At 45.2% G+C, this 26,957-nt stretch overlaps 1 protein-coding gene across 2 annotated transcripts in view; it reads left to right on the forward strand.

The window, feature by feature from the left end:
- Window positions 1–1,008: 1,008 nt before the first annotated feature.
- The window catches only part of ARPC2 (actin related protein 2/3 complex subunit 2), a 33,237-nt gene continuing 7,288 nt past the window's right edge, over window positions 1,009–26,957 (forward strand). The window contains exons 1-8 of one of the 2 annotated variants that reach the window (XM_038421740.2): window positions 1,009–1,214; window positions 9,706–9,740; window positions 10,914–11,026; window positions 15,041–15,086; window positions 15,745–15,931; window positions 16,515–16,608; window positions 22,751–22,877; window positions 26,571–26,671. In XM_038421740.2, the coding sequence (XP_038277668.1) occupies window positions 1,141–1,214; window positions 9,706–9,740; window positions 10,914–11,026; window positions 15,041–15,086; window positions 15,745–15,931; window positions 16,515–16,608; window positions 22,751–22,877; window positions 26,571–26,671 (777 nt within the window). In that variant the 5' untranslated portion in view covers window positions 1,009–1,140. The remainder of the gene's footprint in view (window positions 1,215–9,705; window positions 9,741–10,913; window positions 11,027–15,040; window positions 15,087–15,744; window positions 15,932–16,514; window positions 16,609–22,750; window positions 22,878–26,570; window positions 26,672–26,957) is intronic. The other variant, XM_043504810.1, reaches the window with a different exon arrangement.

The following is a 26,957-nucleotide window of genomic DNA, read 5'->3' on the forward strand; positions in this document are numbered from 1 at the left end:
TTCAATCTCTCTGGTCACTCGATCACAGATGTAAGAGTGGCTATCCTTCAACAAAAAAGCTTGAAAACCAGAATCCAACGAGAGACTGCTGAATTGGAATTAATTTGCAAACTGGATACAATTAACTTAGGCTTGAATAGAGACTGGGAATGGATGAGTCATTACACAAAGTAAAACTATTTCCTCATGGTATTTCTCCCTCCCGCCCCACCCCCCACTGTTCCTCTGATATTCTTGTTAACTGCTGGAATTAGCCTACCTGCTTGTCACCATGAAAGGTTTTCCTCCTTTTCCCCCCTGCTGTTGGTGATGGCTTATCTTAAGTGATCACTCTCCTTACAGTGTGTATGATAAACCCATTGTTTCATGTTCTCTGTGTGTGTGTATATAAATCTCTCCTCTGCTTTTTCCTCCAAATGCATCCGATGAAGTGAGCTGTAGCTCACGAAAGCTTATGCTCTAATAAATTTGTTAGTCTCTAAGGTGCCACCGGTACTCCTTTTCTTTTTGCGAATACAGACTAACACGGCTGCTCCTCTGAAACCTCTCCTTACAGTGTGTATGATAAACCCATTGTTTCATGTTCCCTGTGTGTGTGTCTATATCAATCTCTCCTCTGCTTTTTCCACCAAATGCATCCCATGCAGTGAGCTGTAGCTCACGAAAGCTTATGCTCCAGTAAATGTGTTCGTCTCTAAGGTGCCACAAGTCCTCCTGTTCTTTTTGCCAATACAGACTCACAGGGCTGCTCCTCTGCAACCCCTCTAACCTCATGACATTTTACTTTGCTTAAGGGCGCTCGGTGAGGGAGCTTCTCAAAGGCTCGCTGAACATACCAGTGCAACTATCCACCGGACCCCTCTTGCCCACGTTTCTGGCCCCCCCCTGGGTGCCGCACAAGCCGCCCCAGCAGCGCCAGGCGCCTGTCGGCTGACGCGCACCCCGCGCACGAAGTCGGACGCTGACGGCTACCCTGGATCCCGCGCGCCCCCGAGCGGAAGTGACGCGAGAGGGGGCGGGGCACAGAGCGGAAGCGGCGGCGCAGGCTCGGGCGGGTCCCCGGTGCGCGCAGCGGGCTCGGCTCCCTCCCCGGCCTCGGTCCCTGAGACCCCCCCCCGCCGGCCCCCCCGCGGCCCCGCCATGATCCTGCTCGAGGTCAACAACCGCATCATCGAGGAGACGCTGGCGCTCAAGTTCGAGGGCGCGGCCGCCGGGTGAGGGGGGGCGGAAGCGGGGGGAGGGGGGCCCCCAGAGCAGCCCCGGGGGGGAGGGGGCGGAAGCGGGGGTCGAGGGGGCCCCCAGAGCAGCCCCGGGGGGGAGGGGGCGGAAGCGGGGGTCGAGGGGGCTCCCCAGAGCAGCCCCGGGGGGGAGGGGGCGGAAGCGGGGGGAGGGGGGCCCCCAGAGCAGCCCCGGGGGGGAGGGGGCGGAAGCGGGGGTCGAGGGGGCTCCCCAGAGCAGCCCCGGGGGGGAGGGGGCGGAAGCGGGGGTCGAGGGGGCTCCCCAGAGCAGCCCCGGGGGGGAGGGGGCGGAAGCGGGGGTCGAGGGGGCCCCCCAGAGCAGCCCCGGGGGGGAGGGGGCGGAAGCGGGGGGAGGGGGGCTCCCCAGAGCAGCCCCGGGGGGGAGGGGGCGGAAGCGGGGGTCGAGGGGGCTCCCCAGAGCAGCCCCGGGGGGGAGGGGGCGGAAGCGGGGGTCGAGGGGGCTCCCCGGAGCAGCCCCGGGGGGGCGAGGGCGGGTGGGACCCGGGGGCCGTGGGGAGGCTCTGGCGGAGCCGGGGGCGGACACGCTGCCCGCCCGGGGTGCGGCACTTCTGCAGCCGCCGGGGCCGCCCCCTCCCCGGGGGTGGGTGCAAGGCAGGCGCCGCCCCCCTCCCTGTGCCCCGGGCCGAGCCCTGCCGGGCGGGGAAGGGCGGCGGCCCGGGGTCCGGCCCAGCACGGGGGAGCCCAGCAGTGGCTCAGCTCCTCCGCCCCGCTCCAGCGGCGGTTCCGGGGGGAGCGGGTGGGTCTCAGCCGGGCAGCCCAAGTGCCACCTGCCCCCAGTTACCTGAGCAGGGGGCCGGGATCCCTGTGTCTGGGACCCGGAGCGTGGCCTGGCGTGTCTCAGTCAGGGCATAGGGAGATCCTGTCAGCAGGCAGCAAGGGCACCTCTAGGCCCGGGCTGTGGGTCAGGAGAAAGGGGGATGATTTGTCTGGAAACGGTGTTACTGGTACGGCCGCAGTTATGCCAGGATAAAGGTGCTTAGTCGAGGATAGCTTAGTCCCCATCCCGTATGGGAATCCGCTAAACTGGTAGGAGCGCTTTTGTATTGGTATAACTGCATCCGCGTTTGGGGGTTCATACTGCATTATACTGGTATTGTTAAAATCGAACAACTGTTGTGGGTCGACAAGGCCCTACAAAATCAGGGTTTGCACAGAAAGCTTTGAGGTTATCTCTGAAGCGTACTTCCTCTCTTAGTGGGGTGGAGTTGCCAGCCCCTGTTCTGCACATTCACTGTGCATCATGCAGGAACACTGGACAGGCTTGGGGGAAGGGACCCATTCTCATGCCTCTTCCACTTCTTATCTATTACTCTAAGGTTTCTTTGAAGAGATTTGCCTAGTGTGTGCAGAATAGTGGTAACCTGTGCAAAATGAGGCATGCTTCTTCCTACTTTCCCACCAGCTTTCAGACATTGAATAGATCCTTACAAACTAACATGCTCATCTTTCATCCTTGTCCACTTGTGATAAAATAGGAATCTGAATAGCCACCTAGCTTTGATCAGTACCTGATTAGTTTTGGTAGGCTGAGTTGTAGCTCATGAAAGCTTATGCTCAGATAAATTTGTTAGTCTCTAAGGTGCCACAAGTACTCCTTTTCTTTTTGCGGATACAGACTAACACGGCTGCTACTCTGAAACCTGTCATTAGTTCTAAAGAAATCACTTTTCTCCTTACAAGCATCTAATGCAAAGAGTCTTGCCAAGACATGGCAACCACATTATACACACAGCCCTCAGCTGACCCTGTTAAAGCACAGCTGTTGCCTGGCCTGTATAGAGCAAAATATTGTCTGTTAGAGGTTCTCTCTCGCAAAGTTTCTTATTTGTCATGAGGCTTCATACTGAGGAGCTCTTCCTGTTGAAGGCAGCTTGGAGGACATGACACTGTTCTTATCTAATAAAGCTCTTACAGTTGAGGTAGCAAAGTACTACCTTCAGAAATTCTGGTTTCAGAGTAGCAGCCGTGTTAGTCTGTATTGGCAAAAAGAAAAGGAGTACTTGTGGCACCTTAGAGACTAACAGATTTATTTGAGCATAAGCAAATTCTGTTGCTTCATACCACTAAAATCACCATGTTGCTCGTTTTGCAACAGTTGCGGGCCTGCAGATTTCCATTCTACTCTGCATCGTCCATACTTTCATGCAATACCAACTGTTTCTGGATTGGTTCTACTTATCTCGGAGACTTGGTGTGCTGATGTGGTGTCTGCCTTTACTTTATATTAATCTAAACATTGTTTTTATGTTTTTAAAAATGAGTCAAATAGACTTTATTTCTGTATAATCTTTGTCCCTTTGTCATGGTGATATAAGAGAAGAAGTTGTAACTTCTGCATTTTTTCCTAGCGCTCTTGTCCAGGCAAGCACAGGGCCAAGACAAGGATCTGAAACATGCAGGGATGTATTTTTTCAAGCTGTCATATTTCTTATAAGTCATATGGAGTGGGTTTCAGTTTATACCTTTATTAATTTGAGATCTCAAAATGTGTTCCATTATTCAAAGTCAAACCACAACTCTGGCGTGTTTGGACAATGAATGATTGTCCACAATGATATTTTGGAGGCAGCACAGGTGGCATTTGCTTTCTGCCATTTTAACTATTTTTTTCGGGGTATATCTTATGAACCATTGCAAGATTGTCATGATGAGGGCAAAATCATGGGAATTCAGTAACAGGAACAAATCAGGTCTGGACATCTTACCTGAAATAATCATCATTTTCCCCCTTTAGTCCAAATAACTTGAATTGAGCAAGTGTGTGGTGAGAGCGGACAGACTTGAACATACCTGCTATCATAGAGGCAGTTATGTCTAATGTTTAGAACACAGGATTGGGAGTCAGGAGGCATGAGTTATAGTTCCAACTTTGCCACTGACTTCTTATATGACCTTCATCATGACACTTAACTTAGCTCTGTTTTCCCAGATGTAGAACACGAAAGATATCCGCCTTGTGTAAAACTTTCAGAACCTCAGATGAAAGATACTTTGCACTTTTATAGAATGATATTAGAACATCTGAAATCCAGCTTAACTCCCATTTAAGGTCAGTTTATAACATCATTGGTGTACATAGCTGGGCAGCAAGGTCCCTGCTCTGAGACATGTACTGTGTAGAGGTGTGATTCTGCAGAATGTGAATTCCATTTACTCCCATGGAAATTAGCAATGTGATAGACACCTTAAAAGACAGATTAACACTTTACAGGATAGGGCAGTATATGTCTCTTTAAAAAGAATCTTTCCTTACCTATGGAGGATTTAAATTCTTGTTAAGAATTTACTGATCTGGTTTCATATATTGTTGAGCTCTTCGTTCTGTCTCCCACTCGAACCATGAGAGCTGCCAAGTTGAATGAGGTTTTTGATGGTTCATTGCATCCACCTGCCAGTATGCAAGAATCCCAGAATGTCAAGTCCTGGGTGTTCTTTATAAAGAAAAACCCATGAAAGTGACGGATTCTATGACTGCTTTGGCAGCCATGACAAAAATGCAGCCATACCATCTTTAATGTTGGGTTTATGGAGCTTTTAAAGCTTTAGCCACACAATTTATTGCCCTTATTACTTCATACATGTCACTTTAACTCTTTTGTTGCGGGGCACTGCTGCATCTTCTGCAGCAGTACATTTCAGCATTTGTGCCCTGCAGTGAGAAAGCAGCCCTGGGAGTAAAATGGTTACTGTTAACTATTTGTGTTTGTCCTCTCACCTTTAAAATGGTTTTAGAGCTATGGGAACTCTGCAGGATGTCGTGGTTAGGAATTTGTCTCAGGCGTGCTTCTGTTGAACAGTTTAGTTTAAGTCATCTTAGTTTTATTGTCTTAAATCGTTTTAGCTGGAACTGCAGTAGAACCGGGTTGTCTGATTTGGGTGACCTATCCGTTTAGAATGTAAGCTTCTCCAGGCATGCACTACGTCTTGAACAGCACCGAGCGCACTCTTGGTGGTTAATACAGGAAAATGTGGGTGCTTGCCAGAGGACTAAACGTGTAGCCAAAGGTAGATATAAAATTGATGGCTTAGATCCCCATGCTGTCCAGGGAAGGCTTGCAAAAGGTGACCGGCAGTTTTAATCCTGGACTTAACATAACTATTGGTTCTCTCATGGAGTCCCACAGCAGACAGCACTAGGCCAGCAAGGTGAATGCTTGCAGTGTGTCTGCTGCAAACCAGAAAGGAAGTGCGCGTGGGTCTGGTGCTCAGTGTGATGGAGCAAGGCTCCAGATACGTGCAGCTGCATTTCTTTGGCTGTGCCGTGTCCCAGTACTCTTAATACACTGAACTTCCGTCGTGCCTTTCAGCCGAGGAGCTCAGAGCATTTTCTGAACAAGTCTCATGCCACTTTCATATCTGTACCTTATAAATGAGGGGAAATGCTAGGATGGAGAGGTCATGTGGCCAAGGTCAAAGAGTGGCAGAGCTAGCAATAGAATTCAGAGCACCTGACTCCCAGGCCCCTGCTCTAACCAGTAGACCATGCCTCCATGCTTCAATCCTTCCCTTGGTGTAATGCAGGTCATTGTCAGCTGTATCAGGCCTTAAGAGATGCTATCTTACCCCTCTTGGGTAAACCTGTACATAGACTCCAATTATTACAAAGTGATGCTCTGTCCTTTAAGGCAGCGGTTCTCAACCCGTGGTCTGTGGGCCCCCTGAGGGTCCATGACCCCTTTCAGGGGGTTGGTGGGGACCCACCGCTGAAACCCCGAACCCCAGTGAAGCCTCAAACACCTCCCCTCTCCCCCCCACAGGGCTGAAGCCCCATCCCTGGCACCTTCCTGTGGGGCTGAAGTTGGGAGTGGTGCAGGGCTGAAATCCTGAGCTCCCCTTCCTTCCCTGAAGTCAGTGGCAGGGAGCTAAAACCCTAAGCTAAGGAGAGCGTGGGGATGGGGGGGGGGTGAACCTTTTGTAGTAATAATCAAGGTGGGCCATTTACAGCAGTTGACAAGAACAGTAGGAGGGGAAATAAACAAGGGGAAATTGTTTACTTTGTGTAATGACACATCCACTCCCAGACTTTATTCAAGCCTAAGTTAATTGTATCCAGTCTGCTCTCCTGCTGATAATAGCTCACCTTTCCTGCTCACTCTTGTTACAGTCTGTATGGCAACACCTGTTGTTTCATGTTCTCTGTGTATATAAAATCTCCCCACTATGTTTTCCACTGTATGCATCCGATGAAGTGAGCTGTAGCTCACGAAAGCTTATGCTCTAATAAATTTGTTATTCTCTAAGGTGCCACAAGTACTCCCTTTCTTTTTACGGATACAGACTAACACGGCTGTTGCTCTGAAACCTGTCATTTAAATGTAAGAATCTAAAAGGAGCTTTTATAATGGATTTTGCCAGCAATTTGCAGGATAAATGCCGTATGCACCTCATCATCTGTTGACTAGGACTAGTGATCCCAGCTACTTCACCTGTTGTATTTGGAGCCCATTTTAAACCGATAGTGTTATGTGAGCAATTCCATTCTAATACCCTCTTTCCAGTTGCTTGTACATTTCTGAAACTTTTAGCTGTGGGGCTGAAATTTTTTTAGGCTTGATCTCTTTAAGTTGAAATCTGGCAGGGAAACTCATTGAGAAATGCCTGTGAGTATTTTTTTTCTACAGCCGTTTAAGGCGAGGTGAAAAGTAAATGGGTAGGGGCTCTACTCCCTTAAGCAAAGTCTTTGCCTTGTTCACTGCACATATTGTGTATAACGTACTTTCCTGGACTCTGGTCCAGCATGCACAAGAGTATTGTACAGTAGCAGAAAATGTTACGCTTATAGGTAAGGTTCTAGAAAATACTATTTCTCTGAGCTTGACAAATGGTGTGTGATCATGTAATTAAAAACTGCTGTATTACCTGTGCGTGAGAGGGCAGAGTTAAGGTTGCACATGCACCCTTAATTTTCGTATTTCCTGTCTCTGCAGTGTTTAACTGTACCACCTTAAAGTTCCCTACTTGGGACTTTTGCTGAAATATTGTTAGTCTGCACTATCTTTTAAATTTGAGTGAATGTAATGCTCACAAAAACAAACCGATGGACCCTGCATTCCTTTCCCATGCCTTATTACTGCTCTATTCCTCTTCATTACTTCCCATCAAAGAATAACCTAGTCATGGTTGTGGGGTCAACAAAATACTTTGGGGGAGGTGCTGTGCACATTATTCACAATATTTTGCTCCTGGCCACTAGGACCCCTTTGCTATTATGTTCATGGACCTCCCTTGAGGAGTACCACCCTGCCAGTCACCTTACATTGTGTGGTGAGTTGATACACACCAGTGGAATTTTTGTTTATCTGCTGTGGGCTGATACCCAGGAGCAGAGATAAATTTGATGCGACTTGGGAACTGCTCCCTGCTCCAGAGCAAAAGTTATAATATAGAAGCAACTTCCTAAGACCCAGCTGGGAGCAGAGATTAACGAGAGAGATCAGCAAGTAATAGTGATTTTTAAACTAAAAGATCTGCCCCAAAGCCACTTGCATCACTTCTTCCAATTGCTGTGTTCTCTTTGCTGCTGCAGCAGTGCAAAAGATTGAGACTCTCCAGTTTTGTAATGAAGGAGGCTATTGCCTTTCATAGCTGTTAACTTACAGAAAGTAGTGACGTCTCATCATCATGACATTGCTAGTACCAGTGAGGGCTGGATAAGCCCACCAAATCCACTTGCACTTAGACCTCAGCCTCGGGATAAGTGCCTCTCCTACCCCAGCAAAGCAATTATATGAATTACACTCAGCCCTAATGTTAGTGCCTTTCATTGCATCAGTCTTGCTGTATGTCTGTGCTGAGCTTGGCACACCTTGCTGCATTCCTGGGTCTCCACAGCAATGACAGAAATGGAGCTGTCTGCAAACAGAGCAGATGGCAGGGCAAAGCAGTGGCTTTTATCGTGCAAAAAAACCATTAACGTTGTTCGGTTCTGAAACAAGGTGATGAAGACAAATCCCAAACCGCTTCTCTCCCTCCAGCCTCTTTGTAATTTCCCTGATATGCCCAGGTGTGCCTGGCATCTGCCAGTGTTGTTGCCTGTAGTGAGCAAGATTCGACAAAAGGTCAAATATCTAGAGTGGGGTAGCCAGGTTGTGACCACGCACAATCTGAAAGACATGTCTGTGTAGATACCAGTTTGATTTATTTGCTGAATTGGGCCTTTTGTGTCATTCCTTTGATACATTTGGGTGAGGATGAAAGCCAAACACCTTCACTTAAGATTTCTTTGGTCCTAATATTTTAAGCAGTGTTTTTCATAATATTATTTGCACCTAGCCCAGTAGTGACTACTAGATTTCTTTTTAAAATAAGCAGACGTACCACAAAATGGGTAAACTGTCAATCCCCAAATTGTATGCAGTGGTGTTGTAGCTGGTTGGTCCCAGGATATTGGAGAGACAAGGTGGGGGGAGTTAATCTTTTATTGGGCCTACTTCTGTTGTTTAGAGCTCTGTGTAAGCTCGAAAGCTTGTCTCTCTGACCAATTTTCAGAGTAGTAGCCGTGTTAGTCTGTATTCGCAAAAAGAAAAGGAGTACTTGTGGCAACAGGTGATGGCTCATCTTAAGTGATCACTCTCCTTACAGTGTGTATGATAAAACCCATTGTTTCATGTTCTCTGTGTGTATATATAAATCTCCCCACTGTATTTTCCACCAAATGCATCCGATGAAGTGAGCTGTAGCTCACGAAAGCTTATGCTCAAATAAATTTGTTAGTCTCTAAGGTGCCACAAGTACTCCTTTTCTTTTTGAGATTTTAAACATCTGTATTTGTTTGGAATCCTAAATTACAAACAGAATGCCTGGATACAGTTTACATTTATATGATGTGAAACACATTTGAAAAACTTCCTGTTCTATTCACCTACCAGGATCCAAGCTCAGAGGAAGGGTCTTTCTTTGGCATTGCTAACACCTAAAGTACTGTAAGGGCTGTAGTTCCCTAAGCATGTAGCCATGCTTTACATGGTTATGATGATGTCCATGCTTACAGGGGGACCACTGACTCCGGAACTGTCATCTTGGGAGGCTAAAAATAAATACATTTTGTTTTTAAAATGCATTTCTTAGTAATGTTAAGTCTACTCATGCATTGTTAATTGCTTAGGTTCTCAGACTCCGATGCAGCATTCCGGTATCTATTAATAGGCTATGGATAATATTATACTAAAATGGCAAGATTGTTTTCAAAAGCTGAGTATAGCGGTTGAGGTAAAATCATTGCTCATAGTGAGTGTGATGGGGAGATGGTGAAGTACAGAACTCTTGTCAGTAACATCTTTCCTAATTGAATAGTATTAGGGAGTTATACATTTGGGGCTTTCAGAAAAAGCCACTTCTCCTAATCAGAAATGTGGACATGTGGCTTTTTTAAAACGAGTAAACCAATGTTTCTGTACAATTTTTAAGGGGGCTGTGCTTTGATTTTTGACATTTGATGTTTCCTTAGGAACAAACCAGAGGCAGTAGAAGTAACATTTGCAGGTACGTTTCACAAAATTTTTATCTCCTTTAAAAAATTCAAGCTTGTCTGGCCTGACGATCACAATATCTGGTGTGCTCGAATTCACCTCGCACCACATGGAGAGAGTTGTTTCATCGACTAACCTGCGCCTTTACGTGTATGTGTCGCACAGTATATTTAGTAGGAGTTCCTCTTGATGGAATAATTTAAAGAACTGTGCTCGGAAACGGTTAGGCTCTTTTCTCCATCCATCCTCCTCACCTGATGCACTAGCCGGTGACAATTAATTAAATGGTCGCAGCACTTATAAATTGAATGAACTAAATGGTTTTAACTTGTTTAACCTATGTGCCAGGATGTTTCATCCCATAATGGCATGTGTAATGAGGTATGTAGCACCCATCTGGATACAGCAGATAGGAGTCTGATTTAGGACGATAAGCACTCAAATGGCCAAGATAAACTGAAAGCCTGTTCCCTGTAGCTTAGTCTCCAATGAGATGGGATTTGATTTGAAAACTATAGCACGTATTCATCATGCAGTTCAGATTTTAGACTCCAATTACCAGTTAGAGTTGTACTGCTCTGTGGAGAAACCCATCTTAAACAGAGCTTTTAAATTAAACAAAACAGAAGCTGTACGGTCCATTCTGCCTTCTGAACCAAAGCAGGGAGCCTAGAAAGAAAACTGCCCAGGGAGACCACTGCTGTACCACCTGCACTCTGCTTAAGCACTTCCTGCTGCTCTTCTGGCTTTCGAATTCCCCACTTTCAGATATTTGTAACCCACATTGTGCAAAGTGCATCAGACATGCGGGTGCCAATAGCAACCCTCAAGCCAAGTGGAGAGACGAAAAATTAACCATCTGAGAGAGCTCTTCATCTCAATATGCTTGTATGGATTAAGGATGTGGCAAATTTGTCAGTGACAGTTGAAACAAGACTGGGCTAAACTTTAACTTGGGATACAAAGTTGTCAAAGATCATTGTAGTCTTTGTTACTAATCTCCAGTATTCCTCTATAATGTTAGCACTCTTTCCGTCATTACAGGCTACTGTGCTTGAGGGCCCAGTAATATGGGAGATCTTTATACCATAAGTTCCTATTTTGAAAAACTTTTACATTATGCAATGCTTTGGAACTAAGAAATTACATGAGTTCCTAACCTCCCTCTCCTCTGCTTCCTTCCAAGATTTCGATGGGGTCCTTTATCATATTTCTAACCCCAATGGAGACAAGACAAAAGTGATGATCAGTATTTCTCTGAAATTCTACAAAGAGCTACAGGAGCATGGTGCAGATGAGGTGAGTGGCCACATTTCCGATTTTCCCTTTCTTCCTGAGATTCTAGGCCCTGATCCTGCACACACTTTCTGTTGTGCATACTTAACTTGACTACCATGAGGGGTCCCACTGACTACAATGGATCAAGATCCTACCGAGGCCCTGTGGGTTAGAAAAGTGTCTGTAAAGTTGCACTGCGTAATAGACACCGTGTTACTCCCATCGCCAACACAGAGTGGGCACAATTCTGGAAGAACAGACTAAATTCTGTTCCTATTGATATCTGATAAGTTCCAGTTACAGAGCCTTTGATCCTGATGAAAGCATGAGAGGTAGAAGAGCACAGCTGATTTTTCAGATTCCCCTAATGGTGTGTAGGACACCAGCAGTTAGAAATACCCTCTTGTAAACTGAACTCACTTGCTAAGGAAGTCAGTGTGAATAAATATGGAATCCCACAGTGCTGCTTTTCTCATTCTAACCACACTTTAAAGCAAATGAAAGGCTGCCTTTAACATGCACACGCCTTTATCTGCAGGCCGCACGGCCTCGTTCCACTTTTGTAGCAGGTTTAGTTCCTGTTCAGCTGTGCTTATGCTGCAGAGAGCCATTTATGGTAGAAAGAAAAGGCCTTTATGAACATCTGTGCGTTGTGGTTGGATCTTGAAGCAGGAAGTATGAGTCAGTTCCTGAATTAATTTTCAAATCTCCTCATGTTACCTAATGGGGTACATGCTGTGTTTCTCAGCAGAGACACATGCAACACTTTACCTTTGGGTGTCTTTTTTTGTTGGTTTTTCCTGTGAAATTAGGGGGTAATTTCTCATAACTCTTGGAGTTACTTACACATGACTGGGAAGTGTCTCAAACCTAGAGAATTCCAACAAGGGGAGAGTTTAAACGGTCAAACGGTGTTTGAATAAGTACGAGTGATTTGATTATCTTGTTACGGCCTTCTATTGACATTGTTCATGAATACTCAGTTTGCTTAGCCATGAGGTGCAGTGGGAACTTACTGGGAGCCAGAGGATCACACTTAACCAGTATGTAAAGGAGCAGGCTGATGCTGCCCTTCCCTTCTATACAGAAGGTGCAGCCTGTGGAAACTACAGGTTCCCAGAAGCCTTGTCTGCATTTAACTTTTTATGAAAATCTCCCATCAGTGCAATCCACTATTGAGCACAACACTGGCAGCAATAGTGTAGACCAACTGCCAGCATTTTTACCCCATGTGGCTTAGAGCCGCTCTGAGCCAGTGCTACACTTTCAGTAGTAAATATGCCAGACAAGCATTCTGACAATTGCATTACAGCATTGGTGAGAGATTTTCACATAAAGTTCAGTGTAGACGCAGCTGGAGCATCATGTTCCATCTTCACCCAAGCAGCTATGTGGGATCTGTGGTCTCTGTGGGCCGTGCTTCCATGTGGAAGGTTAGGGCCTCATTTCTGGCTCCCCCATTATAGATTCTCAGTGTATTTCTTCATTAGAGGGAGAATTAAAATATTTTTAAAATACAAATATCCGTGTTGGTTTCTGAATCGCTAACTAAATCCATCATGTGCTTGTACTTGGAAATGACAATTCCATTTTAAAATAAAATCATTTAAATAATTAGTTTGTCTTTTGCACTCTGGAGAAGAGAAGATTTTGTGTCCCCTGCTGCAACTGATGATCTCGCCAGCACCCTCGACGGCATGAGGAGTGCAGAGTGGCCCTTCCTATCACAGCTTAAATATCTGTGTTGTCAGCTGTTGCTAGAAAGATGCTGATCACTGGATGTGGGTGTTGGCAGGCAAAAATCTCTTAATTCTTGATGCAAAGTCCATTAGCAGACGGGGTCAGCTAAATGTCTGTTGTCTCCTAGAATCATAGAATCATAGAATATCAGGGTTGGAAGGGACCCCAGAAGGTCATCTAGTCCAACCCCCTGCTCAAAGCAGGACCAAGTCCCAGTTAAATCATCCTAGCCAGGGCTTTGTCAAGCCTGACCTTAAAAACCTCCAAGGAAGGAGATTCTACCACCTCCCTAGGCAACGCATTCCAGTGTTTCACCACCCTCTTAGTGAAAAAGTTTTTCCTAATATCCAATCTAAACCTCCCCCATTGCAACTTGAGACCATTACTCCTCGTTCTGTCATCTGCTACCATTGAGAACAGTCTAGAGCCATCCTCTTTGAAACCCCCTTTCAGGTAGTTGAAAGCAGCTATCAAATCCCCCCTCATTCTTCTCTTCTGCAGACTAAACAATCCCAGCTCCCTCAGCATCTCCTCGTAAGTCATGTGCTCTAGACCCCTAATCATTTTTGTTGCCCTTCGCTGTACTCTTTCCAATTTATCCACATCCTTCTTGTAGTGTGGGGCCCAAAACTGGACACAGTACTCCAGATGAGGCCTCACCAGTGTCGAATAGAGGGGAACGATCACGTCCCTCGATCTGCTCGCTATGCCCCTACTTATACATCCCAAAATGCCATTGGCCTTCTTGGCAACAAGGGCACACTGCTGACTCATATCCAGCTTCTCGTCAACTGTCACCCCTAGGTCCTTTTCCGCAGAACTGCTGCCGAGCCATTCGGTCCCTAGTCTGTAGCGGTGCATTGGATTCTTCCATCCTAAGTGCAGGACCCTGCACTTATCCTTATTGAACCTCATTAGATTTCTTTTGGCCCAATCTTCCAATTTGTCTAGGTCCTTCTGTATCCTATCCCTCCCCTCCAGCGTATCTACCACTCCTCCCAGTTTAGTATCATCCGCAAATTTGCTGAGAGTGCAATCCACACCATCCTCCAGATCATTTATGAAGATATTGAACAAAACGGGCCCCAGGACCGACCCCTGGGGCACTCCACTTGACACCGGCTGCCAACTAGACATGGAGCCATTGATCACTACCCGTTGAGCCCGACAATCTAGCCAGCTTTCTACCCACCTTATAGTGCATGTCCATGCATATAGTCCTGTCATGCAGAATCAGGTCCCCGTGCAGCAGGTGGCATAACGGGACCAACCTCTGCAGCAAGCACCCTAAATTCAGCTGCAATGTTAATTTATTCTGTTGCTATGAAATGCTTCTCGTTCCCAGCTCCCTCACAGACACACAGCTACAACTCATAGGTGAAAATAGTAATTGATGTGAAATTCAGCACCAATTACTTTTGAAGGTAGATTCTTTCGCTATGCTGTCTAGATGGCTCAGCTCCTGGGATGTGATCCAAGCTGCTTGGCACAGAATCTCCCTCCCCTAGCCCCATATGTGCCAGGGAATGGGGGCGAGGAAGGATTGGCTTGTAGCTGGCTTCAGTGGGTAATCTTCCCTTGTTGCTGCACTGTTCTTTAGCATCTACACTTCTGGTGCTCTCCTTCTTCTCTGGTTGCCCAGCTCCTGCTGCCTGACCCATGGAACAGTGGAGGAATCATGCATTACAATCAGCTACCCCTGTGGGGAGCTGCAGGGCAAGGTATGGGTGCAGGCCAGTCCCAACAAGGCAGGGAGATAGAAAACAAAAACAAAATGGTGAATTTTGCACCTTGGAATCATGGCATCCCAGAGCCCTTCTTGAGATGAATGAGGCAGTTCACATCTCTTAGAGCTATTGTCTGTAGAGAGCCAGGCAGGTGTTACTGAATTGATTTAGGCTTGGTTCAGGTTTTCAAGATTGTCTCTGCCACTGTAAAGACTAGACCTTTTTAAAAATGAAAGTTTTGGTTCTGGACAGCAGTTCCACACCAGAGTCCATGACCAAGGAACCATAGTCTACGTGGGGAGCCTGTCCAGAGTATAGGTGGAAGCTAGTTTTGTAAAACATGGAAGCCTGAGACTAATTTTCAGTGAGGCCAGCGACAGGGTTGTTGAGGATCTAGCCTGCAGAAGCCCATAATTTGAGGTTCTGGCTGAAGACCAGACATGGCCTAAACCAGTGTCCAGAAAGCTGAGGCAAAGCCTTTGAAAAAAGGGAGAAGGTATTAGTGGGGAAAAAGTAGGATGTGCTGGAGGGAAAGACTTACACAGCCGATGTTTTGTCTGTTTCCTAGTTATTGAAGAGAGTGTATGGAAACTTCTTGGTAAATCCAGAACCAGGTAAGCCTGAATATAATTAATTTTTTTTTAAATGTGTGCAGACGGCAAAGGTGACTCTCTTGCTGCTTTATAAATTAGGTTCAGATGAGCACTGCGCTTCGACACAGTTGGGCTCTTAGTACAACTGAGAGGCATTTAAAACAAACAAAAAAAATCAAGGTGGGCTGGGTACCGCAGGGCAGCATTTGTTTGCAGCACAGACCATAATTCTTGATTCCACTCCCGAGAATGCCTCTGTTCCTCACAATAGGGATTTTTGTTCTGTGTGATGAGACTGACAAGCATTTAATGAGATTCAGAAAACCATAGTTACTTGCAACAACCTCTCTTCCTACTCACTTATTACAAAATTTAGGAGCAGGAACTACTGAGCCATCGCTTCTGCGTTTGAGATGGGGAAAGAAAGCTTAATCTTACCACAGCCTCGCTCTGAGTTCAGTTAGATCGCCACTCCCTCCTCTGAGTTAGAAAGTGTCACACGCTGACATTAGTGGGGTCCCACACCCTTTAGGGCTTCGGAAGGGGTGAGAAGAAAGAGACAACCTACAGGCTAATGTGGAAGGGTTTGCACAGTAGGATTTTGCCTCTGCAAGTGTCTAACTTCTCTTATTTAAGAAAGATTATAAATGGTTAAAGGTGGGTTAACCTCCCTCTCCAGGTTACAATGTCTCTTTGGTATATGACCTGGAGAACCTTCCTGCAGCCAAGGATTCCGTTGTGCACCAGGCTGGCATGCTGAAGCGGAACTGCTTTGCCTCTGTCTTCGAGAAGTATTTCAAGTGCCAGGAAGAGGGGAAGGATGGGGAGAAGAGAGCCGTCATCCATTACAGGGACGATGAGACGATGTAAGCATGCAGAGTGCATTCCCTGTCCTGCCGCTCCCACAGTGTTCATCAGCACAGGAAAGTTGTCAGACAGTGTTTAAATCTGCTCCAGGCCTTTGTGTTCAAACGTGTAGGAAGTCCTGTGGTAAGCTGCGAAGTCCCCAGTGTTTTATACGTTGGCTTGCTTATCCTTCAGCCTGTCAGTGGTGTGTAGCTAAGACAATGATTGTCCATCTGACTGACAGAGGTTTAATACCCAATGACCTGTTAGTGACATCACCTTTTACTGTGGGGGACAATGGAGTTCGACACTCGAATGCTGTGCCTTGTTCCCTGTGGAATGCTCAAGTTTCCAGGCCAAGGGGGCATTTGATATGTTCCAGCAGCTGTCCCTGCTATGGCCAGTATTTCTTGCAATTATTACAGCTCGCTGTATGGACCCCATCTTGTGACTTATCACAAGAATACGCTGACACAGATCACCTGGTGGCTGTGCCTCATTCATCTGGGCTGTACGTGGCAGCAGCAAACTGGTTTGCAAGCTCTGCGTGTTCCAGATGTGAAGTTTTAAGCCTGTCCTCACAGTGGCTTGGTTTTCCTCCAGGTACGTTGAATCAAAGAAGGACCGCGTTACGGTTGTGTTCAGCACAGTATTTAAGGATGACGATGACGTGGTGATTGGAAAGGTGTTCATGCAGGTATGGAACCTGAAGGACATTGAGTTGTTTATAGGTGTTTATAAATGGCATAATCCAGAAATGTACACACTTCTTCTCAAAGTAGAATTACTGAACAAGTAGATACTGAAGTGAAGTGTGATCACTGGTGGCTTAATGCATGTAAATGCTTCACAGCAGCCTATTCTGCGTGGGACAGAACTCTACTGGATGGCCGTACCACATTAATGAGCTTAGACAGTATCTCTTCTCATCTGGTCTGTCATGTTGGTGTCTTTAATTATTGAATTCCTTGCTGGCTTAACACAGTTGATCATATTACATATTGAATCTACTTCCCTAAGTTCTTGTCAACTGTCTAAATGGGCCATCTTGATTATCATTACAAAAGTTTTTTTCTCCTGCTAATAGCTCATCTTGGCTGATAAGCCTCTCACAGTTTGTATGGCAACTTCCAACTTATCTGTATGTGTGTATGTAGATGTAGATGTATATGTGTGTGTGTGTGTATATATATAATGTGTGTGTGTGTGTGTGTGTGTGTGTATATATATATATATTTTCTTACTATATGTTCCATTCTATGCATCCGATGAAGTGGGCTGTAGCCCATGAAAGCTTATGCTCTAATAAATTTGTTAGTCTCTAAGGTGCCACAAGTACTCCTGTTTTTACATATTTACATAACTCCTTTAATCACAGAATACTTCAGCATACACACAATTCCACGGAAATGCAGCCACCCATGGTGTGGGTTTCAGCAGTAACGAGCTAGAAGTCAGCACTGTAGGGGACGGTTGAATTTTGGCAAAGGACGTCAGAGCAAACCTTTGTTGTTATGGGAAATGCCCTGGCGTCACTTTGTACCTGTATAGTAGACAGGACCGTCCAAAAATGCATTATCTCTAAGCTGCTCCAGATCACAGTGCGGGGCTGGATTTAGGCGTAGGCTACCACTGGGGGTGGGGGGGCTGTTTTTGTTAGCGACAAAAGGGAAAATAGAACATTTGAAGTAAAATGTTTCAGGTATTCCATTATGTGGATTCGTGCTAACCTCCTAGAACGTTCTGGGCCTCTGTAGAATCTCGTGGAACGTTCCAGACATTCTGAGAACTACATTTTCCTTGAATCTCCTAGAATGTTGTCAGCCATGCCCTTGCGGGTATATATGGGGAGGGGTGTTGCCAGTCAGTCAGTGAGATACAAGAACAAAGTGAAGTGAGAGCCCAGTTGCGATATTGTGAACCTTGTTTTATTGTTCAATTCTGAAAGCTTAGAGGAAATGAATTTTTTTCTTTGCTTATATATGGCATGAATAAATACAGATTTACAGATCCTAGCATGCAAATTTATTGTCTCGTATGACAAGGATAAATCATGCATGCAAGTCATGCATCAAAGACGTGAAATGGGCTACAAATGCAATAAAAATAAGGTATTGAAAAATTTAATAAATGGGGGGGAGGGATGTGCTGAAGATGCTCCTTGCCTGGGCTAGTCCTGCCTCAGTGTTATGCTGCATTCAGGAATCAGGCTGTTTCCTTCTTTGTTCCAAGAATGAATACTATTAGAGCATATAGCTTCTCTCAGTGAAAGCATTGCTCAAGGAAATGTTATAGCTAACACAGTTGATATTAAAAGCAGTACTTGTGGCACCTTAGAGACTAACAAATTTAGTTATTAAAAAACAGTTGATATTAACAGCAAGGGGGAAGAAATACAAGCCAACATGGGAAGAGAATGGGTTAAAGAATATTTAGATAAGTCTGATGTATTCAAGTTGGCAGGGCCTGATGAAATTCATTCTAGGGTACTTCAGGAACTAGCTGAAGCAATCTCAGACCCATTAGCAATTATCTTTGAGAACTCCTGGAGGACCGGTGAGGCTAGAGGACTGGAGAAAGGCAAACAAAATACCTAGCTGTAAAAAGGAGAACAAAGAAGATCTGGGGAATTATAGACTAGTCAGCCGAACTTTGATATTTGGAAAGATACCGGAACAACTTATTAATAAATTTGTAAGTACCTAGAGTTTAATAGAGTTATAAGGACTAGCCAGCATGGATTTGTCAAGAACAAATCATGCTAAACCAAGCTCATTTCCTTCTTTGACAGAGTCTCTGGCCTAGTGGATGGGGGAAAGCAGTAGCCATGATGTATCTTGATTTTAGTAAGGCTTTTGACAGACCCACATGACATTCTCATAAGTAAACTATAGAATGTGGTCTAGATGAAATTACTATAAGATGGGTGCAAACTGGTTGTAAGACTGCCCTCGAAGCGGAGTTATCAATGATTTGTTGTCAAACTGGGAGGGCGCATCTAGTGAGGTCCTGCAGGGGTTAGTCCTGCGTCTGGCAGTAGTCAGTATTTTCATTAATGACTTGAGTAACGGAGAATAGAGTATGCTTCTAAAATTACAGATGACACCAAGCTGGGAGGGGTTGCAAGCACTTTGGAGGACAGGATTAGAATTATAAAGGATCTTGACAAATTGGAGAATTGGTCAGAAGTCAACAAGATGAAATTCAATAAAGACAAGTGCAAAGTACTTCACTTAGGAAGGACACTCAAATGCAGAATTACAAAATGGAGAATAACTGGCTAGGCTGCAGTACTGCTGAAAAGGATGTGGGGATTATAGTGGATTACAAATTGAATACGAGTCAGCTCTGTAATGCAGCTCCAAAGAGAGGTTAATCTCATTCTGGAAAGTATTACTAGGAGTGTCGTATGTAAGACATGGGAGATCATTGTCCCGTTCTGCTCAGTACTGGGGAGGCCTCAGCAGGAGCACTGTGCCCAGTTCTGGGCATTGCACTTTAGGACAGATACGGATTAATTGGAGAAAGTCCCAAGGAAAGCAACAAAAATGATAAAAGGGTTAGAAAACCTGACCTATAACAAGAGGTTAAAAAAGCTGGGCATGTTTAGTGTTGGAAAAAGAGATGGGGGGGGACTGGATACGTCTTCAGGTATGTGAAGAGCTGTTATAAAGAGGACAGGGAGCAATTATTCTCCATGTCCACTGAAGGTAGGACAAGGAGTAATGGGTTTAATCTGCATCAAGGGAGATTTAGGTTAGATATCAGGAAAAACTTTCTAACTGTAGTTAAGTTGTGGAATAGGCTTCAAAGGGAAGTTGTGGAAACTCCATCACTGGAGGTTTTTAAGAACAGATTGGACAAAACCCTGTTCGGGATGGTCTAGGTTTACTTGGTCCTACATCGGCGCAGGGGGCTGGACTTTGACCTCTCAAGGTTCCTTCCATGCCTGTATTTCTGAGAGTCTCTGGAAATGTGTTCCACCTTAAAAACTGCCCTAGTCTGCACTAATGTGCTGTCTTGAGGGGTTGGTGGGGTTTTTTGGTATTGCTTGTGTGTGTTTGAACACCTCTGAATATGCTTAGAGCCTGGGATAAGTGCTTTTTCATCTCAATCTTAAAAATAAATTATTTGTAGACTATTTTTCCCATCATAGTTGTCACTTAGCCAAACTAGAGTTCTTCTCTTATCTAATAAACAATTTGCATATTATGTAACTGCTTTCTGAGTTTGGCAGGCTGAGATTTCGTCCGTCTGACGTTCTGCCTGCACGTTCAGAACGCTTATCTAAACCACTTAAACCAGCCATGCACCAGCTTTCTTCCCACCACAGCCACTTGCCAGGTATGTTTATCCAGCCATGCTTGTTCTGCTGCCGGTCAGTGCATTCTGGGAAGAATCTGGGCAGCTGTTCCATAATACCTCAGCAGGGGGTAGCCTGCGTGGAGGGCCTGTGTGTAGTGGCACAAGACATGTGAAGCAGTGCACTCTGGTGTGTCCTGTTGCAGAGAGCTAGGAGGGAGGAGGACCCAGCCAGTCTAGTCATACTGGCACAGCTAGGAGCCCTGTCCATACCGCAAAAAGTGTGCCAAACTGATTATACAGCTATGTGCCAGCTTAGGCTGCTGGCCAGGGTGAAACCCAGTTAACAAGTATTAACCCTGTGACGGCCTAGTAGTGTAAGACTGATTCCAGCCCACGTCAGCGAGCATGTTTCAGAGTAAAGACTGATGTTGGCTTCTTAGCTTGCACTATGACAGGTTGCAGAGTAGCAGCCGTGTTAGTCTGTATTCGCAAAAAGAAAAGGAGTACTTGTGGCACCTTAGAGACTAACAAATTTATTTGAGCATAAGCTTTCGTGAGCTACAGCTCACTTAATCTGCCCACGAAAGCTTATTCTCAAATAAATTTGTTAGTCTCTAAGGTGCCACAAGTACTCCTTTTCTTTTAGCTTGCACTGTGTGTCTTTCTCTCTGCTGTGGCATGAGTTAAAAGCAGAGGATCTGCTTTAAACATGAAATCCCCAGCATTTGTCAAAGTCCCCAACTTTAAGTGCATAGTGCTATGCTGATTCTGGGGTCCCTGAATTTCAGCTTTATGAAATGAGGGGAAACCACAGAGTTAATAAAACAGGGTTTGGGCTGCAGTGAGCCTTCCAGGGGATGCTGCTCCAGACTCTGTACCCTCTAAAGCTTCTAAAAACTTCTTGTTCAAACCACAGGAATTTCCACTCTGAGTCATGCTAACATGTTCCGCTAGTTCTTGCCCTCCCTCTGCTCGGTTATGTAATGTGGCTGTGTCTAACATTAGCTACAACCGAGCTTTCCTTTCATGGAGAGAATACCACCATTAACCAGCTCAGCCAGGGCGAAGCTCTTTGATCTCTTTTATCCATTGGCCTTAACAGTTGGAAGTCAAAGCTTTTGAGTTTAATACAGAGAAATCCCAGTAAACTGCCCCAGTAGATTAATTAGTAACCTACCTGTACTCTCCCAGATCAGGGATGCGTGTTTCTCTCCTTCCATTTCTAGACCAAGGAACATGCTACAGGTATGGAGGGTGAAGAATTCAGACACTGAAGACCATGCACAGCTAACGAAGGACAGCTGATAACTATCTGTGTGATACGTTACATGTTGAGTTAGCAATGTGCATGTACCTCATGTGAAGGGGTGAAGCTGCAAGTAGTGTGTGTGTGTGATTAATTAAGGAAAACAGCACTACGTGGTCTGGGTGAGGCCAGGAGATGGGGCCCTCTCAGCCTGAAAAGGATGTCTGCAGGTCTTTCAGACCTGTATATTCATTATGTTAGAACTGTGGAACAAATCACTTCTTCGCTTATTTTATTTCAAGTTAGGATCGTGAAAATGCTCCATATACAAGCCGTGAGCACATCACTAGGACCTATTACCAAACTAATACATGTTTCAGTCAGCTCTTCTGCCAAGTAGCTGTTCTTCATACACCAGCCAGTACCCCCATCTCGTGTCAAAGGGCACATGAAACAAATGTGCCCTGAAAGCTGGCAAATCTGGGCTATTTTGCAGGATGGTGAGAGATAGATACTAGAACCCTGGGGCCCATATGGGGAACAGCAGCCTCCCATCTGTTATAACCTTAGGGGATTTCACATTTTGTAACCCGCAATTTATCACTAGTAGCAGTTGGCTGAGTTTCACCTAGTTAGTGTTGGCTTAAGGCTTACAGTTTCAATTAGTACCTGTTCTTTCAGATACTTCTCGTATTCTGCATGAAATGGGATGTCGTTCGCAGTTACATTCTTTAATTCTCTTGTGTCCTAAAGAAGGAAACAGTTTTGCAATGAAATTAACGCCGTCAGAAGCAGCTCGCCTAGGAAAGCACAAATGACCCTTGTTAGTGACTGCTCTTCAGCATCTCTTCTCTTGTTATGATTTTAGGCCATTTGTTTGGTGTGAAGTAGGATGCTTTCTATTCCTAAGCTTCATGTTCCTGATCTGAGCTTGTGTTACTGTTGGTTAATTTGGCAAGGTTTTAATTTAATAAACAAAGCTCACATGGGGTTATGAAATCTTTGGTGTAACAGGACTCTGATTCCACTGAACTAAATATTTCTTATCCCCTGTAAGGAAAAATCATTGTTCACATTCTCCAAGGGAAGGTTGACGCATTAAAGTCAGCACTTTGAACGTCAAAGATTTTGGGTTCTAATGTCCGGTGTGGAACAGTGGGAGCTATGGGCATATTGTGTGGGTGGGGGGCGAGGGGGCTTCAGAAGCCAGTGTTCACACTTAAAGCAGGATCATTTGATCTGTCTTACACTTGAGTGAATTCATGTTGGTTTTGTCTTGTCTGCTCAGGAATTTAAGGAAGGCCGCCGTGCCAGTCACACAGCTCCACAGGTGCTCTTCAGCCACAGGGAGCCCCCCCTTGAACTGAAAGACACGGACGCAGCAGTAGGTGACAACATTGGCTACATCACCTTTGGTAAGCTGGGCCCAGGAAGGGCAATTTATCCCTGTCTTCCAGTGTTCACTGCGGAGAGCTGCTTCACGCTATCTCATTGCTTGAGACTGGGAGTGAAACTTCTTGTGACATGGTTCTGCATATGGAGTGGGATGTGGTACAGAGAGTGATACAGCAGTCAGCCCCCTCAGATGGGGCCCTCTGTCCCGCTAGGCAGTGAGTCTTACACTCATTCCAGCCTAGGCATCCTGTAAACTGTGGACAATTGTCTTGCTACATGGCAGTAAAGTGCCATGCATGCAACTGGTAATGACAATCCCTATTGGACACGTGTTTCCAGCCTAAAACTATTGAATGGCTCAGCAAGATGGGCAGTCTGTGGCTCACGACTGAAATAGGAATGCTGCAAGTTAAGACTGATGCAGGTTGGTCAGAGCATCATGGGAAAATGTTCAGAGTTTTTGCTCTGCAATTCTTGACTTCGGTGCATGCTGATAATGTCACGTTATCGTGGTTCATTTGGGTCCAAATGTACCACAACTTTATATAAAGTAATAATAATAATAACAACCTGTCTAAATATTTCTCAGCTGAGGAGGAGAGATAAATGAAATTCCTGTAGTTTGAAAAGAGGTTTTGGGGGTAACAGAAGTCCATATCACATCTTCATCTGTCATCTCTCCTCTCCTGTTGATAAAAATAAATGACATCCATTTTCTGTGTTCAAAGTGTTCTTTGTCCTCTAAGAGGAGATGAGGAAACAGAGAGGGGAAGGGTAATCATTTGATAGTCCAGGTCATTAAGCATGTTAAATAATGGGAAAAATAGAAATAGATTTTATGATTTGATTCATCGTGTTATTTTGAAAATACAGGTTCAATTGATGACCGGGGTATAGCTTTGAGTTATTCATTTGGGGAAAGATGTGCATATTTTTTGTATAATTTGTTTGGCCACAAATGTGTGTTTTGCAAATGTTCTATTAGATGCATGGTCTGAATGCACAGCTGGGACCTGGAGCTTCCATCTTGGCTCTCCAGCATTCTCTTTGGTCGTGGACAAATCATTAGAGCTCTGCCTCTAATTTCCATCTGTAAAGCAGAGATACTTGCTTGCCAGGCGCTGTGAGGGCTAGTTAATATTTGCAAAGCACCACATGGTGCTAGATACTTCCCTGGAATAGTATTCCCTCCAGCCCATTTTTGTGCAACTTTGCCCGTGACTTAGGAGCTGTTAGTATCGGCTAGAGGTAGATATGGAAGCAGGCACTGTGCAGACTTCTCCATGAGAGCTGTGCCAATACACCTGGTTCTTGAGCTGCAGCATCCTCTGCTACACTTGTCCCAATCCTTTCCTGTGATGCTTGGCACCGGACTCTGATTTTTGCGATGGGTCCTATTGCCTTTCGTGGATCAGACAGACCTAAGTGAGGACTGCTCTCTAAGACTCCAGTAATAAAAATACTGAGGTGTTCACCAATATCTAGATGTAGGCGTAGTATACACCACACTAATAGGTATTATGCACATGGTATTGACATAATGTACGTTATGTATATGGCTTTGGGAAGTTAACTGAATGATCAGGTTCTTCGCACAGTTCTGTTCACGCGTGACAGGTATCCCCCAACACTTGGCAAAGCTGAAGTCAGCTTTGGCATTAAAAAACAGGAAACTTGTCAAAGCAAAGATGCATGAATATCTTGTGCCAAGGACAGTGAGGGAGTCTTGGCATGGCTCATCAGCACTTGGGATGTAATATTTGAAACGAGATAAGGGAAAGTATAGGGATGTAACTTCACAGACCAGTACCTGGGATGCTAGTATCCAAAACAAAGAGAAGGAAGATACAGAGCAACAAGTACAAACTGGCGGGTTGGATTTTTGTTACATACAGAAAGTTTTGAAACGTTTTGTAAAACCATGTTATAAATATAGCTAGTATAAATGCATATTTCCAAAGCGCACTTTTGGTGTAAGGGGAACGTCCTGCGAGATAAGAATTGCTTTCCAGAAAGAAGGGTATTTGTCTCCTTTTCACGTGGTACTATTTTGTCCTTAGGTAATACATTTGGTAAAATTCGGTTATTTGGCCTCTTGAACGTTTTTAAGGATGAGCCACAAGTGTAATTAACGATTGGCTACACCTTTTAGTCAATAGATGAAATGGAGACTTAAGTGGGTCAGTTTGTTAAGGCTTTTCACTTCAGAGCACCCTTTCTTGCACTCATTTGAGAGTAGGATGCACAGATGCTGCTTTTTTCAGAGTAGCAGCCGTGTTAGTCTGTATTCGCAAAAAGAAAAGGAGTACTTGTGGCACCTTAGAGACTAACAAATTTATTAGAGCATAAGCTTTCGTGAGCTACAGCTCACTATACAGATGCTGCTGCCTCCCTTTGCTGAATAAAGCGAAGTTCATACTGGTGTGTTGTTGCTATACCTGTCTGTACAAGAGTTCTGAGCTAAGATTCGTATCTCAAAGACATCTGGCAACTCATGGGTGATATGAGAGCATAATGTAATAGCAGATCTTAGACCATGCACAAGCTCTGCAACTCGATTTAGATCACAGGCTTTGTGTGTGAGCAGCTCCTCTTCAATGTCAGATTTAACTGCCCCTTTGTGAAATTAGCCCCATGCCAGAGGCCTGTCAGTCCTGGGAATGGTAATTGAGTTGTTCCCACAAAATAACAACCCTTGGAACTGTGCATGTCTGCCACTCACAGTTGGCACCTTGCTTCCTGGGCCAGCATAACTAATAGCACTTGGCTTATCCAGCAAGCGGACAGGCCGCATGGCAGTGCTGAGACCTGCCTTCTGTGAAAGGCGCTTTTGTTTGTACTGTATCAGAAGGATGCAAAATTTCATCCTGGACAGTTATTTTCCTCTGGATGCATTGGGATTTTAGCAGATTATATTCAGTGGTGACAGGGCAATCAGCAGCACCTGAATGGCTTCCCAAGGTGCGGTCCAAGTGTATCTGCCCTGTCAGCTTGGAGCTGGGGGTGGGGTGATTGGCAGGGTCTGGCGATGAGCAAGGGTCATGTCAAAGGGTAGAATTCTGACATGAATACAGTATTGATTTGCCATGTAAAATCACACGTTCTCTACCTGGCCTCTTAAATCTTCATGGTCATGAGGTTTTCTCTATGCATTAGATCAGGAAGAAGATTTCTGCTCTGTCATTAGTAGAAAATATGTATGGGGTCTTTGTTCCTAGTTTAGAAGAGACAAGCGGGATTAGGTTTCTTTCCATGTTTCATTCACTGAACAGACCAGTTTTTAGTTCATTTTGCCTCTCTGCCCTCTTAAGGTATCTGTTGAAAGACGTTAGTCTAGCTTAGGAAAAGCGAACGAGAAGTACTTTTCACAGGTACAATGATGTGATCATCTTCAGTTTAACTCCAATCACCTGTGTCAACCAGACTATCAATTGTACAGCTGTCAGTGTTGCCATGAGTGACACTGAGATGGCAAATTTTGGAGCAGTGCTGTTAAGCCTTGTGTTAAAGTTCCAAGTGCCATTCAGGCATATGGTGCAGGCAAGGGCTCTTTCATAGACCTTGTGAGTATTAAGGCTCATGTATTCAAACCGCTCTTCAGTAGCTGTTCATATCTGATAGACATGGGTGTGTCTGACTCTGCCACTCTTCCTAGCTGGTGCTCGGCCTGGGTCGGAAATAAAACTCCTTGCACTGTTGCTTTATCTTTCCAGTGCTGTTCCCCCGCCACACCAACACCGCTGCCAGGGACAACACCATCAACCTGATCCACACGTTCCGGGACTACCTGCACTATCACATCAAATGCTCCAAGGTACAGAGGGGATTGTGCTGATTTCATGTAACGCTGTGTTCTAGAGGGGCGGGGGAAACATTCCGAGGAGGGTTCTAAATGCAGAATTCATCTCAGCCTCTCTGCTTCATGTGTTTTCAACGCTGAGAACATCGCGTATAGCCCTTTGGAAATGCCACATGCTGCATAAATGCCAAGCACTGTGCTCCCTGACTGTGGAATTGAATCTGCAGAGGGGGCACGTTTTAAACCCTGCCCTCTTCTTCGGTTGTCTCCGTGATCCCCGCAGGGTAGTATGTGCTGCTGG

The sequence above is a fragment of the Dermochelys coriacea genome, chromosome 11 (genome assembly GCF_009764565.3).
Source record: "Dermochelys coriacea isolate rDerCor1 chromosome 11, rDerCor1.pri.v4, whole genome shotgun sequence".
NCBI classification, from domain to species: domain Eukaryota; kingdom Metazoa; phylum Chordata; order Testudines; family Dermochelyidae; genus Dermochelys; species Dermochelys coriacea.